General features: G+C 49.4%; 2 protein-coding genes across 2 annotated transcripts; both read left to right on the top strand.

The window, feature by feature from the left end:
* The first annotated feature begins 336 nt into the window (after window positions 1-336).
* Window positions 337-1465, top strand: TrAFT101_004310 (uncharacterized protein). The gene has a single exon (XM_024907229.2). The coding sequence runs from the start codon at window positions 508-510 to the stop codon at window positions 1207-1209; it is 702 nt and encodes a 233-aa protein (XP_024765901.1). The 5' UTR covers window positions 337-507; the 3' UTR covers window positions 1210-1465.
* Window positions 1466-4770: 3305 nt separating this feature from the next.
* On the top strand, window positions 4771-8633 carry TrAFT101_004309 (uncharacterized protein). Its single transcript, XM_024899019.2, has 4 exons — window positions 4771-5474; window positions 5606-5713; window positions 5778-7473; window positions 7542-8633. The coding sequence occupies exons 2-4, from the start codon at window positions 5691-5693 to the stop codon at window positions 7887-7889; spliced, it is 2067 nt and encodes a 688-aa protein (XP_024765902.2). The 5' UTR covers window positions 4771-5474; window positions 5606-5690; the 3' UTR covers window positions 7890-8633.
* Window positions 8634-11605: the final 2972 nt, after the last annotated feature.

Below are 11605 nucleotides of genomic sequence, written 5' to 3'. Positions count from 1 at the left end.
TTGACTGGATGTATCTGTGCTAACCATGGAATCCGCCTTTATACGTGCTTCAAGTATTGGCAGCTAGTAGCATATGCTACCTACACGCATTGATAAACTAGATCATCGCCTTATAGGCCAAGTAGCCTACCAGGACCTGGTGCCTGCACTGCCCGAGCTTGAAAGGCAATTTGAGCGGCCGATTAATATCAGGGCTGAATAACACGAGGTACCTGCGTACCGCAAGTTGGAGGCGCTGATGATGCATGCTGGCCGGGTCACCTGACAGGCTACAAGTATGTCACTGAATGACGTAGCCAGCATTTATCCTCAGTACCTAGAGCAGCCAGCGCCAACCTCAGACAACTTCGCCTCAGCTCCAACATCTCACTACCGCTTTGAACGTATACGGATATTCAGCCCATGAAAGATCTATGGTGATAGCTACACCAAGCTGCGAGAAATACTAATTTAGTTATCGATATTTTTAGCATCCCCTACTAGGTGGACTTGTCCCGTCGACTCAACATGCCCGTACAGGTGTACACTTCGAGTCCCATCAATGCGACCAAGGCAACAGAAATCACTCCTAAGACACAACAGCCAGAGGGAGAAGGACCTCATGCAAGGCCACCTCCACCGACAACATCTCTAGGAAGCCCAACAGCGTATCCTCCTGCACAACCAGGCGCTCGGCCATCGCTGCCTATCCAGACTGGAGCGCCACAGCCCTCCAGCACTTACAAGCCATCGTCGACCCAAGAGGCCAATTCAAGCCCGCCTCCTCCACAGCCTGGTGCGGTGCCTTCGCCCCCAGGAGGAAATAGCCACCTTCCGCCTCCTCCAAAGGCTGGAGAGACCTTACAACAGGCCCAAACAGTGCCCATGCCGCCTCAAATGTCTTACCAGCTGCCGACAACAGTCCACCCAACTCAGGGCGGCTCATCAACTTCCACTTCTACAGCCTACTCGCCAAGTGTGCCTCACCCAAGACTTGTGCAGGTCTCCGAACCAGACTTCTCGCATCCCCCGGGCTATCAACAGAACGTCAATGCTGCAGAATTTAACCGCGACCAACGAGAGGCTTACAACGCTTCCTTTAATCAAGAATCCTACCTGGCCCATGAAGCGGAGAGTGTATGGAACACGGCAAAGAAATGGGCGACGGCTGCAGGAGACAGCATCGCCGCAGCAGAGAATGAAGTCTGGAAGAGAATTAACAAGGAATAGCACCCTTTCCTGGACAAAAGCATGCATAAGCCGGGAGATACGAGCTTATGGCCATCCAAACGACACAATCCGAGAAGCTTTGAGCAGTAGATTACAACAAACGAATATTGCAATGCACTACATTAAATAGGTAATGAAATCAATCTATACATACGAGCGAGATTTAGATACACAATGAGATCTCTTTCACCTTCTAAATAAGAAATGTTTTTCTTCTTCTTTTCCTTTTTTTCCCCGCGAGAATCTGCATGTTCCTACGCATAGACTGCACTGAAGTTAGATCGATCGATTCGTCAAAGCTTCGGGAGGCAAATAGGCAAAGAACAAGGTCGCGCGTCATGCATGAGCGCCCATTAAGACGAATCCGTGAAGAGCCAGAAAGATCTCAAATCAAGATTCTGACGCAATATACCCGTACAGATCCGTGACAGGGGTTACGAGATCGACACTAGGCGTTTTAGTAGTGGCAGTCGCAATTTGCTCCCAGAGTTAAATATAGCTCTGAGCTGGGATCTGCCTTTCATTTCGCCTACACAATCCATCAGCTGTTTACGGAGTTGCCTTGGAGAATGTTTCAACTCTGAGCTGACCTGGGTCCATTTTGTCGAGTCTCGAGTCTCGCGTCTATAATTTTGATCGCGGGCCATGAAACCATCACTTTCTGGAGGTACGTAGCAGTGACAGAAATACTTCAAACTCGTTTCTGCCTTTGGATGACCCTTCCATCTTGTGCTGGAAAAGTGGCATGAGAATTGGCAAATCAGGCTTAGCTGGGATACCTCAGACGCATCTGAAACGCGTATAAGTGACGGGGGCTCCTGGGCTGAGCTACCAGGCGGTACCGCGGATTTCTCGTGTGGCCGTAGCGTGTCGCGTGTACCTCCTGGTAAGCCTGCCGTAAGGCTGCGGACTCTGCAATTAAACTGAGACAGCGCCCCTGCATCCTGCCTCAGGAACCAGGCAAATCAGAGCTCTCGCAACGTCGCACAGCCCACTTTAGACCTCTTCAAAACACAGCTCCACCATAACCAGCTTTCCCCGTCCACCCATATCCATCTCGGGTCCGTCTCGAGGAGCAGACGGCCCGGCTTGCTTCGCTGACCTGTCGACTGGACAAGTAACCACGGCTTCGGCCTTTGGGAGAGCAGAAGAACAGATGAGAGAAACGAGAGAAAGTCGAGGCCAAAGCGGATGCGCAATTACAGTCGTGGAGGCCAATGCGGGCCTGTGGGCGCGCGAGAGAGCTCCGGTGCCACACCCGTGGATCGACTTCAACTGCATGTCAATGGGCATTGCCGGATAGCGTCTCTGCTTTCTACGAATAGCTACCGACCGTTTGTCTCCTCCTTAATCTATTGCGGGGTTCTGGGTCTCTTTGGTTCGTAGCCAAGCGTTTTATCTGCTTCCGTATATGGCTTTTGACACACGCTTAGCCAGGGCAGCGAGCTCGTGATCGGCTTCGAGTCCGAGTCGGTCATCTCCTCTTGCAGCGGCGACACCGTTGTTCCGCAGGCGTGATCTTGCAGCTGGACATCTGGCATACTATACGTACTCCGTATGTACTGGTATGGTTGCTGCCTTGAGCCGCTGTCTCACGGCTGGTCGGAGAATAGCCGTTTAGTTGGGCCGCAGGCACGGGCGGATGCTACCACACAATGGACGCCTTCGAGAACGTCCTACTGGTATGTCTCTCGCGATTCCAGTCAGCAGGGGGGCCTCCAATGGATTGTGAAGCACCGGCTTCGTGATGTATGCTGCAAATGGTTTGGCTCACATGCCCTCTCACACTGGTGAGCTGGCCAAGACTGCTATGATCTGATATCAAACCAGCTGCCTCCGAACACAAAAGGACCAAGCTATTCAGCCTTTCTGCCTCACCCCCCACACCGGAATTCGTTGCTGCCCCTCCCCATATCCAAGGCGGCCTTCCCGATGCTTGTGACGCATCTGCTCCGTTCTTCTGTGGATCTTGATTGTCTACTGGAGATTACCGTGTGATACTATCTCGCATCTCGTCTTCTTTCTTTCTTCTTTGGTGCGGGTCTCCGTAGCCTGAATGTTCTCCCGTACTTCTAGCCTCGTTTTAGTTGCTGTGGCACACCCAAGTGCTCCGTGCTAGTTGCTCAAAGAGAACTATCTTTAGAACGCAGAGCTGCAAGTGTAGCCGTGGCGTCAACCCTTGACCTTGACATTGTGTCTTCACCATATTTGCTGTTTACTATTATGTTTTTGGTCACTAGGTGATATTGAAGTGAGCTATCAGATATAATCGCAGATGAAAATCTGGAGATCCAAGGTTGATGAGCACTTGAGTGGACGAGACAGTCAACTCTGCCCGTTAACAACCAAACCAAAGGAGCCAGCGATTTGGGTACGGGGCACTAGACAGGGCCTCAAGTGAGCTCTTGGTCTCGACTTTCTGGATGTCACGTTATGTGACGCATACTACTCTCGCTGTTACTTGCGATATCTCCTAGTTTATTCCCAGGCACCAATAGGCCCTCGTGAAGTCTGCTCTGCTCTGGCCGACACTTATTTTCCGAAAGTTTCTTTTTTTAGTCGACTAATCCACCTCACCCGTGCCGTGTCAATTATGACACAGCTCTAGCTGTTAATGTCCAAGGGCGTTCCAACGATTGTTTCTCCGTTGCAAGATCAGGTTATGCCTGGGAGATGAATCGTTTTTTTCGGTCTCAATTCGGCTGCCCTGACTAGCCGTTATTACGACTCTTTTACTTTACCCGGCCTTCTGGTCCGTGCCCGGACATGGATTCTTCTCCCCAATATCGAGCCAAGGGCAGAGGGAAAAAAAGGTAACAAAGATAAATTGCATCGCTTAGATGGCTGCTTAGTTAGTGGCGTCATTTTCGCACAATCCCTGGTCGAGCCTTTTGGAAAATGGCGTTTCTGATCTGAGCATGGATATTTGGGAATGCTGGCGCGGTCGCCGCGGCGCGGGAGCTCCTCTGGGCTTCTCGGACTAGCAGCTGATCCTTTCTCTCGTTCGCCCCGGATATCGTGAAGCTGCACCATGGCCCGATGGTCCAGGCTGAGCCGGTGATGATACTACCTTTTCTCGGACTAGGCTGAGTGGGAGGCGTTGGGCACCGCTCACAACGCTCAACTTTCAGCCTTCTCTCCGCGGTGTGCGGGCTGGAAAATCTAGTAGACGCGACAGGCTTTTTGATCTCGTCGTCTTACGTGTTTATCAGCGAAATATTGACTGAACCTAACGAGAAGGGGCTTTTTATTACCTTGATTGGTTTCACTCGATATTTTGAATCGTTTCAGTGACACCATTTTGGCCTAACTTGAGGATAGAGGCGTCGCGGCCGATCTTCAACGGCTGAGGGCCAACATGCTGATTGGCCAACCAGCTCCTTGAAACTCCCAGTCTGTCCACCCCCTGTCGCCTAACCCTCTCATTGCCCACTTTCCCTGTCTGTGCCTTGCGGGTACGCCAATGCAGAGAGCCGAAAGCCTGCACGCAGGCACTGTACATACTAGTAAGCCAAGCCCAGGCCAGCCGGCTGCACCCCATATGGCCTGCGTTCCTGGGATCTTGAGAGGCGCCGGGGGTGCAGGTGCCGGCATTCAGTGTTCTGAGCATGACCCCGTCGGTTTGGCTCAAACTACGGAGCACGGAGTAGGACCACAATAGCATGGTGGTATTTTCGCTGGGGGCGAGTGCCAGTCCGGCTGTTCAGGGTGCAGCTTGTCAACGACTTATACACGGCCCCTGCCCGAGAGCCTCGCTCTCTCCGTAGGCCACCACCATTCAATCACTCATCCACCTGGCCAATTTCTGGAATCTTTTATCTGCTCTAGATTTTAAGTTTTGTCTTCCGCATCTATGCCCCATCGCTCTTAATCTCTGCAACCCCCCCCTTCCAGTGCAGATTGAGAACCGACTCGCATTTCGTTCATTTATCAATTTCCTGCTGGGCGCTCACGATCTTTACCCGTTAACATCTGCATAATCTTACAACACGACTTATCATATACTACTACTACTCTCACTAGTAGTTGGCCTGTCTCTTGCTGCTGTCCCTCCTTCTTACCCCCCCTATTCTCTTTTCTTTTTTGACCCCCCCCCCCTCGTTCCCTACGACGCCGGCCCCGGATATACCTACTCCTTATACCAGACGATCCTACTCTTGCTCTCTCACCTCGACTCTCTCTAGCAATCTGGACATTCGTTTATCTCTTCTGGCTTCCGAAAACACGACGACTGCAACCATATTTTGACACCATCACGGATTAGTGTAAGTGAGAACTCTATAAGAGAGGGAACCCTGGCTATGCTATGAGCAACACAGTCTCTCTTAACCCCGGGTTGCTTTGCCTAAACGGTGTTGCATGACCGTCTCCAACGGCGCCGCTGATCAGCGAATAGGGCCTAGCCATTCATTTCGACCGTTAAAAATTATTAAGGCAAAAAGCACTGAGTGCCGAGTCTGTCGACTTGTCTATATTTAGCTATGGAGCCTAGTCACAATGGATTGTATGTTCCTTGCCTCTCTTCCTATCCTCGTCTATCGATACTTACTTGTGACCCCTTGTAAAAGTCGACAACATATTCAGAAATACTTTTTCCATTCAAGAGGCGCAAACAACAAGAACGATTCTGATGCTGCTCTTCAAGAGCCATCAATCAACACACTAAGCATCAGCGACATCCCTCAGAACGAGGCAATGCAATCGTCGGGGATTTCTTGGATGCCGCCAGCGACTCACCCGCAGCAGGTGCCGGCAACGGCTCAAGAAAGCATTTCCTACTACATGAGAGATGGTAACCATGCAGTAAATACCTGGGAACACTCGCTGCCGCCCTCCTCGACTTCCGTTCAGCATAGATCCACCGAGGCTGTGACTGCGCCTGTCACGTTAGCCCAGGGGCTATACCCTGCTAATGCGATGATGACTGCCGAAGTCTCTAGAGATCCAAGCGGCTTTGTTCTATCTGATGCATCAAATCGGTGGGCTCAAAAGCCACCGGGGGAGAACTTCGACCTTCCCGTATTGGATTCAGACGCGCCCATCGGTCAAGCGTACACCACCGACGACGCCGTTTCCATTCTTGATTTAAGGTATTCAACCCCGTCGCAAGATAACTCAGATCGATTGAATTTGGACGGCAGCGTGGCTAGCCATCGCTTGTCTGGCTCGTCCTATGCCGTGTCGACAACCGGAGGGTTATCCGACATGCCTTCGTATGAGGACTTCTCTGCCGCTCTCTCCGACGTTCGATCACTCAACTCTGACTACCCACCTCCTTCAAACAGGACCTCCCTCATGTCATCTACACAGCTGTCACCTGTGGCATCTCCTCGCCTGACGCCACAGACCCGCCCCGAGCAAGTCAGAACACAGAGTCGCGGCCGGGCCTCGCCGTCTCCACGGCCAAGCATGAGGACTGCTCCTTACGACATCACTCGAGGGAACAAGCAGCGCTGGTCTACCGGATCCTATGGCGTGGGACAGAGAAGACCCTCCCCCGCACTCTATCACTCGCCTCCCAGTGTTCCTCAGAGATACTCTTACCAATCATTGCCTGCGCCCTCCGCCTCGGCCATGTTCCCTAACTCACAGCCAATCAATCCTAGCAATCCTCTTGCTGCCAGACCGCCTTTTATGATGGCTGGCGCCCCGGGATTCAACAGGAACAACATGGTCCTTGCATCCCAAATGCAGCCGCAGTTGCCTAATCAGATACCCTCGTATTTCTATAACCACAACGAGACGCACGGTGTTGTTGCCACGCCACCGACCCTGGCCTCGCATGGCCTCCTCCGAGTTCTTCAAAGCAACGGCGAACCGCATCCTTTGACTGGTCTCTACGCAGACCTTTCGGACCCTCCGGATTTGTTTGGATGCCTTCACGAAGAGCAAGCACCTCCCCCACCAGAGGACATGAACCCTTCAGACCCAGAGATGGTGCCTTATGAGCAAGAGTTGCGGTTTGAAAACGACTTGTACACCCCCCGCTGGGTTCGAGGACATGGCAACAAGAGGGAAGGATGGTGTGGTATCTGCAAACCTGGACGATGGCTGGTGTTGAAAAACTCTGCTTTCTGGTACGACAAATCCTTTTCGCACGGCATCAGCGCGGCAACCGGTACCCCATTTCAGGAGCCTTTGGATTCGAGACGTATGAATGGCAACCCTGATATTTGGGAGGGACTTTGCGGAAGCTGTAACGAGTGGGTGCCCCTCGTTAGTAGCAAGAAGAAGGGAACAACTTGGTTCAGACACGCATACAAGGTAAGTGCTGCGTCTTGGAGCAAGAAACTCTTTGCTGTATTGGTTAGTACTAACCAGAGCCAAAATAGTGTCATACACACCAGAAGGTCAAAGATTCTCATAAACGTCGCCGAGACAACAGCCAAAGCCAAGTTGGTGGCCACTTGCCACCTTTGCATGATTCACGACCAGATTCACACAGATCAATGACCCCCCAAATGTCTTCTCCAGGCTCTGGAGTTGACGTACCAAGCCTAGCGATGGCAGCCTCGATGCCAATGCCTTCGCAACCCATGGACTCGCGATCGTACATGCCGCTACAGCAGCAAATGCAGGTTCAAACGCAGGCACAAGCGCCTATTGGCATGATGCCGCAAAGATCTAGCTCTGTTCGATCACAGAATACGCCCATGGACTCATACCCCGGCATTATCTAATTTTCGACTTGCTATTCCTCAACATCTTTCAAACACACTCTTTCGCTTGCTCTTTTTTTTTTCCCCATCTACTGGAACTACAATCGTTTATTAAAGTCACTTGCTGCTCGAAATTTCCTTAATTTTGGATTCGATACTCATGCGTCACGTTCTGGAAGTCTAATGCCTATAGAGACGCATGAAATTTAGATTATGCGACACGACAAGCTCGCGAATACCGCTTTTTTGGGGGGGCTACTTTTGGTCCCCCGAACCTCTTGTTTTTTGATTATGTCACTCTCTACACTCCTCTCCTAGACAATTTCTTATCTTTTCTCAGTTCTTTTTGTCCTTTTCTGATTGCCTTTTACCTTTCTTCGCTTCAGTTATTCCTTATTAGATTTTTCCCTTCCCAGTCTCTCCCTCATACACCGTTTATTCACGCTTGCAAAACAAAGAACTACGATTACGGGATACCACCAATCATTGATACCTTATTATTATTATTTTACGCCTTCTCACGCTTTATACATATAGATAGACATAGATGGAAACAAACGAGTACAAAGGGTTTATACTTTAGGATTAATTTTTGGATATGATCTCAACGAGATGGGAACAAACGGGAGGAAACAGACTGGGATATTCGGCGCTGCGGGCCAGCTGAGAGAAAGGGGGGATATACCACGGGATAAATAGAGGCTTCTTTTTTGGAATTTTTTTTTTCTGTTGTTTAATTTTCATTCGGAAGATGTATATTTTTTTCACATAGTTTGAACAATTTTTTTCTTTTCTTTTTTTTGCACCTTTTCACTCCCGCTCTCTCTTTGTTTTTTTGCTGTGATTCTGCCCGTACTGCAAGTCCGGTTCTAGGCTCAGGATAATACGAGCCGAAAAGGCGAAAAGGCCCATAGGCCGGTTCCACACCACCTTGACGGGAGACCCTGGTCTGCTTCCCCTCTCCAAAAAGGTAATCTAATATTATGCTGATTTATGCGGCTGAGGCAGGATTGGTAAACTGCAACGGTGTGTGGGCGAAGCTAATCTCGGGGCTGATGGTTCTTTTGAGCAGCTGCGCGCGCCCTTATTGCCTTTTTGCTCTACTGCTTTATCGTAAAAAGGAAGAAGAAACAGTAGTTCTAGTAGAGCAATAGGCGTTTGGTTGGAGCTGGGTACGACTTACACGCAAGCAGTAATATATTGATGTGGCTTACTACGAATATCGCGGTAAGGCGCCAATTAACCCACCCTGTTTAGCGGGAGCTGAAGCCAGGGGTTGCATGTATGCATGTACAGTGGTGTATGTGTGCTACCACGTAGCCATGGAACGTGAATGTTGTTGATATTCCCGCAGCACGGCATCAATACGGACGTATCCCAGCAGAAACAGGATCCTTTGTGTCTTTATCCAGCATATTGCATGATTTACACCATGCTTAGCAAGAAAAAAAGAAATAGAGACCTGATTCTGTTGAGAGGGGTGCTCAGCTGTCTTTGGGTAGGCATAGAAGCCGGGTTTCGAGGGGGGGTATGCAGGTGTGGAGGTATTGTGGTCGCCGCCCAACCAACGGGAAAACATGGATATCAACAATCATGGCATGTGTAATGGGCTCATCACATGTATCCCGCGCGGCTGTTACGGACCGATTGGAGGGAGTGTGTGATTCTATCTGAGTATGGAGCATTAGTCGTGAGAGAAAAGACGCCAGGAGGAGCAGCAGAAACACTAAAAAAAAAAAAAAAAAAAAACTCAAAAAACTCACGATGTTGTTATTTTTATTTTTAGCGCTGAAACAATGCAGGTACAAAACAGCAGTTAAAACCAAACATTGGGCCTGGGCCAAGGGTATCTTGTGTCCCATGAGGCCACACGATGCTTCTTCCCCAGAAGCGGGACATGAGATGGTAGTAAAACGTTACAAGGGCTAACAAGGTTTCCGCTTGGTGTTTCACGGGATGGAGATGTCGGACCATGTTTCTCCTGCTTTTTGGTTTAAAAAAAAAAAAAAAAAAGAGGTGATATTTTTGGATGGCTATTTTTATCAAGCAGCTCATTCGCCATCATGTTGAACAGTATCTTGATGGTATCTTTTTTCTTCTTCTTGCTTTGTGTGTCTTTCTTCTTGCGGATATGGCCGGGTATGGGTGGGCGCAAAAGGATCCGCAGAGCAGAGCGCATAAAGTTGATTAATGCGAGCTTAGATGAAAAAGCGCATCGTTCAAAACAAGATAGATTGGCCGCTAATAATTATCGGCCAACTAGTCTAGCAGCTATCCCGTCTTGTAGATTTTTCTTGATCCATTGGATCTCGTGAGTTGGCATGTGCCGCATCATTGAGTCGATTGGGTAGGCGGCAATGCTTCCCCCCCCCCCTTCTCTTCTTTGCTCAGAAAGCAAGCAATGTGTTTGGAGAATGTTTTCAGGCGGAGGCTTCTTCTTGATGCGGTTTGTGTTTTATTTTGTGCATTGGAAGACATGCACATGCTTATGCCAGTTCTGGCCATAGCGTGGCTGCCTAGGTAGGTAGTTAATGAGGTCCGAGTCTGGGGAAGATCGAGATCGGATTTTCATCCGGGACTTTTCTTGCGGTGGCAATTATTCGAATGCGGAATGCGAAGATGCAAACGAAGTACGAGTATTGCAGGATATATATATATATTTATACATGTGTATATTCCCAGCGTTGTTTAAATGACAAGAGTGGTCGAGATTCCGCTGAACATTGTGATTACACGTCCACGTTTATGGCGGCATTAGGTAAGATAAGCATTGGTCATTGTGTCTCGTGAGTTGTGGTGCGTTTTTTCTGCTTTTCTGGCGTGAAAGCTCAAGAAAGCGCCCTGGGTTGAGAAAAAGGGAATCGAAGTAGAAGAGAGCGCTGTTGAGGTTTTTCGAAAGAAATTATGCTAATTACTGGCAAATCTTTTACATTTAATCTGTCTGAAAGCTGCATATATCAAGAGTGCCTGTGACGTTGGGCAGGTATTTTGTAGATATCATATACACAAAGTCCTGTACGGTGTTATCGGATCTAAAGATAAGGGTGCCATGGCAATAGCATTTAGATAGCTTTGTTTACGTACACCACAACCCCCGTACCACCCATTGATTACATGTGCCTAAGCAGTAATTATTAACTGGCTGGCATATATTTGTACTCGTAACACGCCCATAGATGATATTAAATGGCATTCGTGATAGCCGTAGCATTTGGCCAGCCAGAGTTGCGCAGCGTCTTTTTCATCATGTCATTCTGCTGCGCTAATCCGCCCGTGGGATCCATGGTGGGGAACGACTTGTCCCAGATTAGGCAAAAGAGGCTGCTGAACCGCCCATCTATATATCAGTAGCGCTGTGAACGAACGTGCTGCTAGCAGTGCCTAGTTGTTGTAGTAATACTCGTGCTATTATCAGTGGGAGCTGTGGACTGTACCACGGCGCTTGCGAAATTAGTAGAATACGAAGACCGTCATATTCACATTGATGGTGCCAAATAGAGTCGGAGCAAGAGATTTGAGCTGCTATACTTACTCCTTTTGGGCATGCGGAGAACAGCATCCAGCTGCCTTTCTTATCTAATCCATGCAGTGTGTAGGCCTATCCGGGAGAGATTTTATATAGCAACACACACGGAGTGCATATGCAAGTAAGGGACGTCCATCCATAAACAAAAGCCCAACGTCCCCCCTTTTTTGCTTTTGATCTGCCGAGTGCAACCAAGGCACCAACGCAGCGT

The sequence above is a fragment of the Trichoderma asperellum genome, chromosome 2, assembly GCF_020647865.1.
Source record: "Trichoderma asperellum chromosome 2, complete sequence".
Lineage (NCBI taxonomy): Eukaryota > Fungi > Ascomycota > Sordariomycetes > Hypocreales > Hypocreaceae > Trichoderma > Trichoderma asperellum.
This window is presented reverse-complemented; position numbering and strand designations above follow the sequence as displayed.

What these genes read in the sequence shown, in the direction of transcription:
- TrAFT101_004310 (XM_024907229.2), top strand. Translation starts at nt 508, where the DNA reads ATGCCCGTACAGGTGTACACTTCGAGTCCCATCAATGCGACCAAGGCA.
- TrAFT101_004309 (XM_024899019.2), top strand. Translation starts at nt 5,691, where the DNA reads ATGGAGCCTAGTCACAATGGATT. An exon ending in GAGCCTAGTCACAATGGATT is followed by an intron (nt 5,714 to 5,777) that starts GTATGTTCCTTG and finishes CCCTTGTAAAAG; the next exon opens with TCGACAACATATTCAGAAAT. An exon ending in GGTTCAGACACGCATACAAG is followed by an intron (nt 7,474 to 7,541) that starts GTAAGTGCTGCG and finishes GAGCCAAAATAG; the next exon opens with TGTCATACACACCAGAAGGT.